This window comes from Neoarius graeffei, chromosome 21 (assembly GCF_027579695.1).
Source record: "Neoarius graeffei isolate fNeoGra1 chromosome 21, fNeoGra1.pri, whole genome shotgun sequence".
Taxonomy (NCBI): domain Eukaryota; kingdom Metazoa; phylum Chordata; class Actinopteri; order Siluriformes; family Ariidae; genus Neoarius; species Neoarius graeffei.
In genome coordinates, this window is record NC_083589.1 from 56,860,298 (window position 1) to 56,875,217 (window position 14,920).

The 14,920-nt window shown below is 38.1% G+C and overlaps 1 protein-coding gene across 2 annotated transcripts in view; it reads left to right on the forward strand.

The window, feature by feature from the left end:
• Window positions 1-14,920, forward strand: part of scube1 (signal peptide, CUB domain, EGF-like 1) — a 217,979-nt gene that overhangs the window by 46,432 nt on the left and 156,627 nt on the right. For both annotated transcript variants that reach the window (XM_060903404.1, XM_060903403.1), the window contains exon 4: window positions 8,301-8,435. In XM_060903404.1, coding sequence (XP_060759387.1) covers window positions 8,301-8,435 — 135 coding nt within the window. The remainder of the gene's footprint in view (window positions 1-8,300; window positions 8,436-14,920) is intronic.

Here is a 14,920-nt window from a genome sequence, read left to right on the forward strand (position 1 = left end):
TCAAACCAGTGCTATTGAGAGCAAGTAGCACAAGCTAATGACCAAGAAACTAAGATTTCTGTCCCCAGACTTTTCTTCCACACTGCACGCTCGCTACAGTATTTTTCACTCGGACTTAAGGATTCATTTTCCTGTGTAATTTACTCAGTTACTTTTAAAATCAACATCAACAGCTACACACAACAGAATGACCTGGCAGCCAAAATTCTCTCAAAATCTTCCGCATCTAACGAAGCAAACCTGGCGGCCATGTTTGTTTACGAATTGTCACAGTTGCTCGCTAGCATGGAAGTTTGTCTCTTTTCCAGTTTTTCGATGTCCATTGGTATGTTTTTCTCTTGTAGATATGTGTGAAGAATATCTAGTGAAGTTTTGGTAGCCTTCTGGTGTTCAACACGTCTTTCTCTTTCCCGGAGAACAAATAAATGATTGTGCTCATGCATAGCATAAAAGTTTCTCATTGGATATTTGCATCAGCTCTGACGTGTGATGTCATGTTGTCTTGACAACCATGCAATATCGTAAACCATATTCAACGCTCATTCTCCATTGGGTAGAGTGACGTAATACACGTTGGATAAGCGATATGCTAACAACATTGCATGCTATCAAACCAAATGAATGAAACCTGCTAGAAGGGAATAGAACATGTTTTTATTCCATCGAAAAAGTGTCGTGTATGGATAATAATAACCTATTATTCACTGAGCCTGAGGTGAATAATTGTTTTAGTATAAATACACAGGTGATATAGTGGCATACAAATGTAATAATGGCGCAGCACAGACTTGTGTCACTTATCTATGCCGACTCACATAAAATACTTTGTTTTGAAATCGATAAAATAAATCACAGTTCCACCTTACCTTTGAATAGTTTCAGACCAAACTTCATAGCATCTTTAGCGCTTTTAGGAACAGCATTTTTTTTCATCGTTTGTAATTCTTCTTCACTTATGGTGACGAAACGATTGGCCACCATTTTGCCGAGTCGCTTGAGGTGATTATTGAGAAATAGTCCAAATGTCTCGACCAATCAGCGCGCTGGTGATTTCCTATAATCACCTCCATATTTATTCTAATTTGTATTATTCAGCATTTCAAGTATTCATCCAGCATGCTGCTATAGGAAAATCATCAACAAGAGGGTGATGGATGTGGCCTAAAATGAGTCAGAGTTCATGTTTCCACCCCCAAAGTTAATTGTTTTCCTATCACAGTATGTCCTGAAGTGTTTTATTATGAGCTCATCCGGCCAACAGGTGATGAGTTTATACCATCATGCGGTGTCCATTGTCCATCCAGTATTGTTCGCATTTCACGAAAATCGCTTCTTCTCTCTCAATTCTTCCCTTACTTTTATTCTTTTTGGCAGGAAGGTAGGTCTCCCTGGGGTGCATATAGCTTCAACCCAGATTTGCATAATTGCAATTAATAATGAAGATATGGAGTAATTAATCCCTAATGAGCAGTTTCCACACAAATCGCTTCTTCTCCCTCAATTCTTCACCGATTTTAATTCTTTCTGGCATGAAGGTAGGGGTACCTAGGGTGTATATAACTTCTACCCAGATTTGCTTAATTACAATTATTAATGAAGTTATGGACTAATTAAGCCTTACTGAGCAGCTCAACAAAAATTGCTTCTTTTCGGTCAATTCCTCGCTGTTTTCGATTCTTTTTGGCAAATAGGTCAGTATTCCTAGGGTGGATATTGCTTCTATATATAGCTTGTATAGAGTGTATATAGCTTACAACATTTATTGCGCAAGGTGGCCCACTTTAGATCGTTCCTTCTGGGCCCGAGTGAGCTACGCTGTCATTAACGGTCTTGTTAAAGATACTTTCTATCCATTTATACTGGTACATCACCGAAACCAATTACTTTCTATTATCACTGATATTATGACAGCTATCAACAGTTAATCTTTTTTTTTCTCTCATTAACTTCATAAGACAAAGAAACAAAAAAAAAACCTTTGTATACTACAAAGTATAATTGTAAACAATTATACTTTGTATAATTTGTATAATTGTAAATAATTATACTTTGTAGTATACTGGAAATATACTATTGGTTTACTTGCTTTATACTTCTAGTCCACTCTTTTGTTTATAAAAGTATACTTTACAGCATATTGGAAATATACTATTAGTTACTGGTTATATACATCTAGTCCACTTTTTAGTTTTGAAGTTTACTGCAATTCCCCTTCTAGGTATACTATTAGTTTTTGAACCCTAACCCTTACCTCATGCACACTACTAGTGGACAACTTGTGTTTTGTACTTTAAGTTACAATGAAGTCATAAAGGTAAGAATTCACAAAATAACAACAGATACTCAGGATTAAGAACATATTCATTTTCTTTAAAAAGCAAAATTTACTACAGGGCAAGTACACTCAAACATAAGGCACAAATATTTTAATACTTTATTACACTTTTGTTCAGTATATCTTGATCAAAAGTTTAAGTTTCAGCTTAATATACAGTACTTAGACTTTTCTATATACAGTTAGGTCCATATATATTTGGACACTGACACAATTTTTTTTTTTTTACCTGTTTACTGAAGCATATTCAGGTTATAGTTATATAATGGACATGGATATAAAGTCCAGACTTTCAGCTTTCATTTGAGGGTATCCACATTAAAATTGGATGAAGGGTTTAGGAGTTTCAGCTCCTTAACATGTGCCACCCTGTTTTTAAAGGGACCAAAAGTAATTGGACAATTGACTCAAAGGCTATTTCATGGGCAGGTGCGGGCAATTTCTTCGTTATGTCATTCTCAATTAAGCAGATAAAAGGTCTGGAGTTGATTTGAGGTGTGGTGCTTGCATTTGGAAGATTTTGCTGTGAAGATAACATGCGGTCAAAGGAGCTCTCCATGCAGGTGAAGCAAGCCATCCTTAAGCTGCGAAAACAGAAAAAAAACATCCGAGAAATTGCTACAATATTAGGAGTGGCAAAATCTACAGTTTGGTACATCCTGAGAAAGAAAGAAAGAAAGAAAGAAAGAAAGAAAGAAAGAAAGAAAGAAAGAAAGAAAGAAAGAAAGAAAGCACTGGTGAACTCATCAATGCAAAAAGACCTGGACGCCCACAGAAGACAACAGTGGTGGATGATCGCAGAATAATTTCCATGGTGAAGAGAAACCCTTTCACAACAGCCAACCAAGTGAACAACACTCTCCAGGAGGTAGGCGTATCAATATCCAAATCTACCATAAAGAGAAGACTACATGAAAGTAAATACAGAGGGTTCACTGCATGGTGCAAGCCACTCATAAGCCTCAAGAATAAAAAGGCTAGATTGGACTTTGCTAAAAAACATCTAAAAAAGCCAGCACAGTTCTGGAAGAACATTCTTTGGACAGATGAAACCAAGATCAACCTCTACCAGAATGATGGAAAGAAAAAAGTATGGTGAAGGCATGGTACAGCTCATGATCCAAAGCATACCACATCATCTGTAAAACACGGCGGAGGCAGTGTAATGGCTTGGGCATGCATGGCTGCCAGTGGCACTGGGTCACTAGTGTTTATTGATGATGTGACACAGGACAGAAGCAGCCGGATGAATTCTGAGGTATTCAGAGACATACTGTGTGCTCAAATCCAGCCAAATGCAGCCAAACTGATTGGTCGGCATTTCATAATACAGATGGACAATGACCCAAAACATAAAGCCAAAGCAACCCAGGAGTTTATTAAAGCAAAGAAGTGGAATATTCTTGAATGGCCAAGTCAGTCACCTGCTCTCAACCCAATTGAGCATGCATTTCACTTGTTAAAGACTAAACTTCAGACAGAAAGGCCCACAAACAAACAGCAACTGAAAACCGCTGCAGTAAAGGCCTGGCAGAGCATTAAAAAGGAGGAAACACAGCGTCTGGTGATGTCCATGAGTTCAAGACTTCAGGCAGTCATTGCCAACAAAGGGTTTTCAACCAAGTATTAGAAATGAACATTTTATTTACAATTATTTAATTTGTCCAATTACTTTTGAGCCCCTGAAAAATGTAGTTCCTCACATTTTTATGCAATCATTTTGTTCAACCCACTGAATTAAAGCTGAAAGTCTGAACTTCAACTGCATCTGAATTGTCTCATTTCATCTCATTATCTCTAGCCGCTTTATCCTGTTCTACAGGGTCGCAGGCAAGCTGGAGCCTATCCCAGCTGACTACGGGCAAAAAGCGGGGTACACCCTGGACAAGTCGCCAGGTCATCACAGGGCTGACACATAGACACAGACAACCATTCACACTCACATTCACACCTACGGTCAATTTAGAGTCACCAGTTAACCTAACCTGCATGTCTTTGGACTGTGGGGGAAACCGGAGCACCCAGAGGAAACCCACGCGGACACGGGGAGAACATGCAAACTCCACACAGAAAGGCCCTCGCCGGCCACGGGGCTCGAACCCGAACCTTCTTGCTGTGAGGCGACAGCGCTAACCACTACACCACCATGCCGCCCTCGTCTGAATTGTTTTGTTCAAAATTCATTGTGGTTATGTACAGAACCAAAATTAGAAAAATGTTGTCTCTGTCCAAATAGTTATGGACCAAACTGTACTTTTCAGTATAAGCCAAGTATACAGTACTTATATATAACTTTATTAAGTATATCTCTGATAAGTAAATAAAAAGTAAACTGAAAGCATACTCTCTTATTTTTAGTTTAAAAGAAGTAGAAACACACTTGAATAAACTTTTTTGTAAGGGAATATCAGTGATATAGTGTTTGAGTCGTGGAATTGGGCTAAACTCAGACTTGTGTTATAAGTTTTGTGACGTGAACATCTTCATTAGCTCATCTGGTCATAAGGTTGATGAGCTGTTGCCATGGCGTGGCATCCGTCGTCCACAATTCAGTTAAATCGTATCTCCTCCATCAGTTCTCCACGGGTTTCCGTTTCGATTGTTTTGCTTGAAAGAACTCATCACGCCACACAAAACTTGGTCGTTGTTTTGTCAAATTTTTGCTAACGTGTTACTAATTAGGCCAAATTAACGAATTTTCCAGGCCTCTCACTAGAATTGTATCTCTTCTCTCATTTCTCATCCGATTTCAGTTCTGACCAATCTTTTGGGTAGATCTTCCCTTGAGGAACAAAACTTGGTTGGTTGTTGATTTTCTGGTTGTAAACATTTGTTTACAACACTGTTTATTTTCAGTTAAATCGTATCTCCTCCGTCAGTTCTCAATGGATTTCAGTTCTGATTGTTTTGTTTGAAAGAACTAGACCTTCTGCACAACACTTGATCACTGTATTGTCAAATTTTTTGTGAACAAATTAGTAATTAGGTCAACTTAATGAATTTTCTTCTGACTAGAATTGTATCTTCTCTCTCATTTATCATGTGAATTCAGTTCTGATCGATGTTTTGGGTCGATCTTCCTTCAGGGAACAAAATTTCCTCATTTGTTGATGTTCCTGTTGTAAACAGTTTGTCATGGAGGTTGGTCCTCTCTTACATTGTCACATTTCAGTTCTGGTTCATGTTTTGGGCGTCATGGTTGTTTGATCTTAATGAATTTTGTATGCTCTGAGATCTGTAAATACACCAGGGATGGTCACATTTTCTGGGCACACCCCTCCGTCTGTTTGTTTAGTTTGATTTTATGCCAAATAATAGAGTAACATTATAGATGACATCCATGTAGATGAATTTTAACATATTTCATTGAATTCTCAAATCTGGTTGTTTATAAGGTGTTAACTGAATAAGAATAAAACCCATGGGGGTGTGGCGTTACAGGAAAATAATCAACGTTGGTGTGTTTACCACCCTGAAGTTAATTATTTTCCAATAATGTGTTTTATTGATCTTGTACCAGAACAATTTGCCAATTACACTTTTATACTTGTTAATTAATGATGTTATATATCCATTTTTATGTTGTGGAACTTCCATGGGACAAGTTAGTTCTTGTTGCTGCTTTCATTCTAGCAGCTATAAACACTCATTCCCTCTCCAGCCTCTGTTTGTTTTCTCTCTCTTTAAGATAATAAGACCAAAAAAAATGCAGTTTATCATGGAACTGAAAAACCAAAAAGTGCAAAGTCCTTTAACGTGAAGACTTTTCCTGTATCAGAAAACAGAAAACATACTGAGATTATTTCCATAAGGTCTCCTAACAGGAAACTTCACCATGTCCATGATTATACATTGTCAAATTTTCAGATTTGAAAAATACCGGAGTATAACTTTCTGTACCGGCAGCTTTGACAGAAGTTCCAGCTTGAAGGCAAATCAGAGATTTATATTAATGCACCTATTCTAATATGTAATGGTTTCTGTAGTACCAGCACATTCACAGGGATTTGTCTGGCAGATACTCCATATATAGACGATATTACATGGTGGCATGAAGATATGAAGTTTATCATCGAGTGGTGAATGGATATATTGAGCGAAGCAAACAAGTGATATATTTTTCAACACAAGAAGATAAACTTCATATATTCACACCACCATGTAATGTTTTTTATATTATTTGGACACATCCACAAAAAACAAAACGCAACTTGATCAAAAGAATTTTAGTCTTGAACCGGATCACCATTTTGACAACACGCGTCATCAAGGCAGCGAGAAAACACTTGGAGTGATGTCATCAGAGTGAAATATCGGGAATCGTTATCCATACAGGACACTTTTTCAATGGAATAAAAACGTGTTCTATTCCCTTCTAGCGGGTTTCATTAATTTGGTTTGATAGCATGCAATATTGTTAGCATATCGCTTATCCTACGTGTATTACTTCACTCTACCCAATGGAGAATGAGCGTTGAATATGGTTTACGATATTGCATGGTTGTCAAGACAACATGACGTCACACGTCAGAGACATAAAATTTCCACGCTAGCGAGTGAGCAACTGGGACAGTTTGTAAACAAACATGGCTGCCAGGTTTGCTTCATTAAATACGGAAGATTTTGAAAGAATTTTGAAAGAGAAAGACGCGTTGAACACCCGAAAGGAATGCATAATAATAATAATAATAATAATAATGGCTTTTTTTTTGTGGTCTATCAGATATATTCCATTCAGCGACTCGTCTTCGACTCATTCAGTATCATGCTAGCTGAATGGAATATATCTGATATACCACTCAACGCCAGCCAATATTATTTAAATATGTCACTCAAATCCGCGATGTATTTTGTATGAAAAATGAGAGTTTTTCAACACAAGAAGATAAACTTCATGTCTTCACGCCGACGTGCGATTTTCTTTTTATTATATTGACACATTCACAAGCAAAAAGTCCCCAAATTTATCAAAACAATTCATCAATTTCCTTATGAGTCACATATAGAGATTTATGTCACGGTTTTGGTTGTCCATGTCCCGGATGGAGCTCGGATGAAAAATACGAGGGGTGTATTTCCCTGTAAAACACTCGTCTGCATATAATATAAACTCATCCAAATCATAAACATTAACAAAGAAGAACCATATATCTGCTCATACGGTAAAGTTTTTGGTGAGGAGACTTTAATGTTTCTGGAAGGAGTCTCTAGTTTCAGTGCTTTGTAACAGCCAGATGTAAAACTGTAACTTTAAGTTTCCCGACGCAGGCGAGTCTGAAAATGGCGGACATTATGCTTTGCCAATCCAAAGTCACAAAACTGGTTAAAAAAACTTTCAGACCCAAGTGTCCAAAGTAGCAGGTTGTTGTATCATTACTAAATAAAACTCACTCAAGTGTGCTACTGTTTTCCCGTGTTAAAACGTCATGCCAAGCAACCCATTTACAGATCTGTCAAAGACATAGCACTGCCTATCCAATATGCACACACTTACACGACAACATTAAACAGCCTTGAGACACGCTTTAAAGACTGGACTCCACTGAAGAGGATGTGTTAGATCTCATTTCCGTGAGGACTCGAGGCCTGTCTGCTCTCTAACTGACCCGTCTGTCTGTCTACCTCTCTGTTTGAGCATCTGACCAACTACCTACAGTATGTGTGTGTGTGTGTGTGTGTGTGTCTCCTGGCCACTGGGTTTATTTGTTTGGCTGTCGGGAAGATGCTTGTATGTATGCCGGAACATTCCTGTTCTGCGTCTAACTGGCTGTGTTTCCCAGCTACATCAAATCATGAGGAGGAAAAAGAGGAGGACCGCAAATAAACAAAAGCATTCACTTTCACAAATACCTGTGTGGGCTTTTGATTACAGGGAAGAAAAAAAATACAGTAGCAATGTGTGTGTGTGTGTGTGTGTGTGTGTGGGCACGTTAATGACTGTTTATCTTTCTGTCTGGTGTGGTAGACGTGGACGAGTGTCGGGGCAACAACGGCGGATGCCAGCAGATCTGCGTGAACACCATGGGCAGCTACGAGTGCCTGTGCACAGGGGGCTTCTTCCTTAGCGACAACCAACACACCTGCATCCACCGCTCTGAAGGTCTGCCCAAAATTGTGTGTGTGTGTGTGTGTGTGTTTATGTGGCTAAGTCTGTCTGCTTTGATCCTACTTTTTCATCTCTGTGTATTCGTATTCTCATTATCTCTAGCCGCTTTATCCTGTTCTACAGGGTCACAGGCAAGCTGGAGCCTATCCCAGCTGACTACGGGCGAAAGGCGGGGTACACCCTGGACAAGTCGCCAGGTCATCACAGGGCTGACACATAGACACAGACAACCATTCACACTCACATTCACACCTACGGTCAATTTAGAGTCACCAGTTAACCTAACCTGCATGTCTTTGGACTGTGGGGGAAACCGGAGCACCCAGAGGAAACCCACGCGGACACGGGGAGAACATGCAAACTCCGCACAGAAAGGCCCTCGCCGGCCACGGGGCTCGAACCCAGACCTTCTTGCTGTGAGGCGACAGCGCTAATCACTACACCACCGTGCCGCCCTGTATTCGTATTAATACTGGAATTTAACAACATGGTCTTGGGATCTCAGACAGTTCTTTGAGAAGTAAAAAATAAAGCATTATTTAACAAGGGGAGCTTAATGCCACAAAAAGACAGTTTGAGTGTTATAGATTTAGATTCGTAGTGTTGCCAGGTTGGTGGCTTTTCCGCAGAATCGGCTGCTTTTGAACTCCAGCTGGTTGGCAGTTGGGTGTTTTGCATACTTCAGGTTAATTATCCTTGTATATTAAAACGCATTCGCATTTAAATAAAATAATTTACTTATACCCAAATGAATAGAAACTGACCCCAAAATGTTCACAAAAACACACTGGCAAGGACACATCGCCCACCACACCCCTAAACTTCCCAGCATGCACTAGAGGACACACAGGATTGTTTCCAGTCTTGATCTTACTCTCAGTTTTAGCTTTGGACTTTAAATAGGCATATCAGGTGAAAATTCAAATTCAATCCAAATTACTTGAAACTGCTCTCACTGAATTCAGAATTGAATGCAGAACAACATACTTTTGACAGAATGAAAATATATTTATCAGTTCTTAATATATTACAAATCAAAGATGGAAAAAAAAACGGCTTAATTTTTATTACTGCCATAATATTCTGTATGAAGATCACATGGTCCAAAATGGGCCTCATTAACCAATGAGATCAAAAATTTTTTCTTAATAACTTTATTTTTCAATATATTTACATGGAAATTGGTGGCACATAGATGGTTGTATACTGAATACAAAGTTTGAAAAATTAGTCAAAACAAATTATGCAAAGTAGTATTTAATTAGTATTAATTGTGCTAATTAGGTAAAAAATGTTAAACCAGTACACTCTCTTCTTCAAAGTTTCACCAAATGGCTTTATTTGTGCAATATAAAGCTGATCTTAACTCTCATTTTTGCATCACAAAGAAGGAGAGATCAATGTTAATTATAAAATATGCATCAATAAACATTGAACATCATTCACATCTCCCATTCTCTATCAAAATAAAAAAGTAATAAAAGATTATTTCTAATCCCCTCTTTGTGCTCTGTAGGCCTTTGTATTTCTCAAAAGTAGGGCCTACTTGTGTTTATATGAAAGAATATAAATGATTCTTATTTCGATTAATATTCACAGCTTTCAAGGCGAACCATGAAAAACTGTCTGATCCGCATCCAATAAACAATTCACGTTAACTGAACTGAAATTGACACTCATGTTTCTGACTTCCGGTTTAAAAAAATCTCATTCCGACCACTAAGATCACAGTATTTTTCATCAAAACAACTCCAGTTATATTCTAAAACAGTTATTTATTTACATGAATCAGTTTGATTTGAAAAAAATAAGTAGGTAAAGCTATGAAAACTCACTTCATAGTCTCCCGTGAATCATAACACCAAAACTAGCAGACAGAAAATTTTGCTGAATCCTTCATCAGAAACAGTGAGAGTGAGAGAACATCCCTATAAAAGTTATCGGATTGATATTCATGAGTAATCCAGTGGGAAACCGATCAGAAGAGAGAGAGAGAAAGATCCTGATCACTTTCCCGTGACTCAAAAAGTAAATCACCGGCAGTTTCCTGATGTCCCGTGAGCAGAGTTTTTACTCTGTTGTACCAACTTCATCCTGCTGTTACTCCCAAAGTACTGAACAGATCTTAAACAGATGAATTTCTTTGGAAAGCAGAGATTATATAGCCTGGCAAGCCAGACTAAATGTGAATATTTAGTCTGGCCTCGATCCGTAGACATTTCTGAAGGGGGTAGGAGGAACAAACCGCTGTCTTTCAAACTGTCTCTGTGCGTATAGGCCAACGCTCTGACCAATCAGCGCAACAGTGATTGTGACGTAGTCAGAGCGACAGAAAGCAGTGGGGGAGACCTTGAAATAAATTATTTTTCAAAATGCGTATTAATTAATAAACAGGTTCTAGATATTAAGAAGTTTGGAGATAATGACCACAAGTTTGGAGTCTGTACCACATACACTCATTTTTTTTCCAAGTGTTTTTCAAGGGTTTGCTTAAACTGTTTTTGAGAGTTTTTATTTAGTGGTGTTTGGTGAAATAATTTCCCTTAAATTTAAAATAACGGGAAAATAAGAAACAATCAAAAAGTAATGTTTCAAAGCTGTTTATTAATTCTCCGTACTGCACAAACTAGCCCCATCCTTTTGGCTACGAGCGGAGCCAGCTGGTAGATCAGACTTTTGCCATAGCCGGTCGGCAAAACAGCGAAAACGTCCTTCTTGAAAAGGAACGAGCGGAGAGCCTCTTCCTGCTCATGTTTCAACGAAAACTCCAAGTCTAATTCTTCTAAAATTGATTCCAAAGCGGAGTCAAACGCGCGATGTTCACTAGCCCGTAGCCATCTTTCCTGTTGTGCTTTCTCCAGCGTCGCGCAGCTTTGTCGTCACTCCTGCAAAAGCCCGCCCAAAGAATCCAAACAAAAACCTTGCGTTGTGATTGGCGGGCACGATTTGATGCCCGGGGTGTTTTTGTTTATATGGTGCGAGGCTAGACCCACTCGCTAGGCAAAAATATTTTTGGCCACTCGGCCAAAGTTTACTAGTCTAGTTTACTAGGCTAGAGATTATAAGCTTTTTAATGATAGTATTCACAAGAGAAAATATTCAAGAGTTAAGCAATGACAGATTTGGAAACTTAGATGAGCGTCTGCATGGACAATTTTCACAGCACGGCCAGTGAGCGTCTGATATGCCTACTTTACAGAGATGGACAGTAATGAAGTACGTTTACTTGAGTATTGTACTTAAGTACACTTTTTGAGTATCTGTACTTTACTTGAATATTATTTTTTGGAAACTTATGACTTGAACTTCACTATATTTGAAAGACAAATATCGTACTTTTCACTCCACTACATTTCTATCAAGGTCATTGTTACCTGTTACTATGAAACAGCTTTGAAAGTGGATTTTCCCCCCCTTTTTTTCTAAAACGTGATTGGTTTTTTCGCAGGTGACACTGAGACAGCCTATCAGTAATCACTAGGGTCACATCACGTCCATAGACTGTATAAAATTAAATTCATTGATTTCTCAGCAGCATTATTTGAATACGATCAGATGGCAGAATGGAAGAAGATGGTTCTTCTGGGGAATGAACCCACCCATGGCCATACCTAGACCCCATGTTTCAGTTTTCTGAAAGGATTAAAGATTCATTTCATTTTAAATGTTTGCTTTGTGTGCCTAAAACAAACCACATCACAGCCTATAAAAACCCCGCCGTCCAACCTGCAGAAGCATATTGAGGTATATAAATGTTTTATTCCAAGAGAAAGCTTGTAATGAAGTTGTCTGTGCTTTTAGAGCTAGCGATAACATTGCAATAGCGACACAGTCTGGTTAGTCAAATGACTTTCTATGGATTTGCCCGCCAAGTTGCCATAGCCTTGTCCACAGCTAATGTTAACACATAGCTAGTTAAGTTGGACACTGTTAGCATGTAAAAACGGAGTTACGCTAACATGAATAACGTTAACTTATCTGAAGTCCTTTCAGAAATATGCTTTAGCACAATCTTGCTAAATAAACAATGTAGAAATCTTTCTTTTCTAGTAGTGTTAGCTACCCAATATGAATTTGAGTTTGAAAAGAGTTTTCTAGCATGTCAGGTGGAGCTTCACTGACTAGCTAGCTTAAAGTTAAACCACCATGATGCCAAGCATAAATTCATTTTGAGAATTCACAAAATAATCCAGTCGGTTGCTTCAGAGGCATGAGGTATTATAAGTGTTGTGTCAATAATACAACAATGCATTGACAGAAAGTGTACTTTTAATACTTAAGTATTTTTAAAAGCAAGTACTTCAGTACTTTAACTTAAGTAAAAATTTACTGGACAACTTTCACTTGTATCGGAGTAACATTTCACTTGTATCGGAGTAACAGTGGGATCTGTACTTTGACTTCAGTAATGAAGTTGGGTACTTTGTCCACCTCTGCTACTTTAAAGCAAGAGGTCTTGATGGTTCTGCAGCCAGGAACCCCTTTAGCTGTTAAAAAATTATAAAAAAATAAAAATAAAAATCAACATATTTATTTAAGGAACTAGTCGGATATTAGGTTCATTATACGAATGATTCATTCTTCATTATTAGACTCATTATTCAGATGTGTTCAGTAATATTCTTTTTTTTTGAGTCCTGGAACTTTTTATTCCTGAACTTTTCACCAAAATAACACGTTCATTCCAAGTTGACATTGTTTAAAGTCTGCGTGTTTTTGAGTTATTATGGTTTGGCTTAAATTCATGAAATTCAAGTGTCCAGTCAAACAAACTGAACTCAGGACTAAATAGTGGATTGTAATTTTAATAACTATAACAAATTTTTAAATATCATGTAGATTAGATTAGATTAGATTAGATTAGATTAGATTAGATTAGATTAGATTAGATTAGATTAGGTTAGATTAGATTAACTTTATTCATCCCACATCGGGGAAATTCATGTGTTACAGTAGCAAGAAAATGTCAAACAGATAACAAATAAAACTGAAATAAAAATTAGACAAATGAAGGATTAAATACAGAGGGCTATTTGCATCATCTACCGTGAAAAAGTATAGAAAAAAATTGCCTTATTGAGAGGCTCGGAAAAATTGCACACTACAGGTAGACTCTGTATATATACATACATAAATATTATATATACAGTGGTGCTTGAAAGTTTGTGAACCCTTTAGAATTTTCTATATTTCTGCCTAAATATGACCTAAAACATCATCAGATTTTCACACAAGTCCTAAAAGTAGATAAAGAGAACCCAGTTAAACAAATGAGACAAAAATATTATACTTGGTCATTTATTTATTGAGGAAAATGATCCAATATTGCATATCTGTGAGTGGCAAAAGTATGTGAACCTTTGATTTCAGTATCTGGTGTGACCCACTTGTGCAGCAATAACTGCAACTAAATGTTTCCGGTAACTGTTGATCAGTCCTGCACACCGGCTTGGAGGAATTTTAGCCCGTTCCTCCATACAGAACAGCTTCAACTCTGGGATGTTGGTGGGTTTCCTCACATGAACTGCTCGCTTCAGGTCCTTCCACAACATTTCAATTGGATTAAGGTCAGGACTTTGACTTGGCCATTCCAAAACATTAACTTTATTCTTCTTTAACTATTCTTTGTTAGAACGACTTGTGTGCTTAGGGTCGTTGTCTTGCTGCATGACCCATCTTCTCTTGAGATTCAGTTCATGGACAGATGCCCTGACATTTTCCTTTAGAATTCACTGGTATAATTCAGAATTCATTGTTCCATCAATGATGGCAGGCCGTCCTGGCCCAGATGCAGTAAAACAGGCCCAAACCATGATACTACCACCACCATGTTTCACAGATGGGATAAGGTTCTTATGCTGGAATGCACTGTTTTCCTTTCTCCAAACATAACGCTTCTCATTTAAACCAAAAAGGTCTATTTTAGTCTCATCCATCCCAAAACATTTTTCCAATAGCCTTCTGGCTTGTCCACATGATCTTTAGCAAACTGCAGACGAGCAGCAATGTTCTTTTTGGAGAGCAGTGGCTTTCTCCTTGCAACCCTGCCATGCACACCATTGTTGTTCAGTGTTCTCCTGATGGTGGACTCATGAACATTAACATTAGCCAATGTGAGAGAGGCCTTCAGTTGCTTAGACGTTACCCTGAGGTCCTTTGTGACCTCGCCAACTATTACACGCCTTGCTCTTGGAATGATCTTTATTGGTCAACCAATCCTGAGGACAGGTCTTGAATTTCCTCCATTTGTACACAATCTGTCTGACTGTGGATTGGTGGAGTCCAAACTCTTTAGAGATGGTTTTGTAACCTTTTCCAGCCTGATGAGCATCAACAACACTTTTTCTGAGGTCCTCAGAAATCTCCTTTGTTCGTGCCATGATACACTTCTACAAACATGTGTTGTGAAGATCAGACTTTGATAGATCCCTGTTCTTTAAATAAAACAGGGTGCCCACTCACACCTGATTGTCATCCCA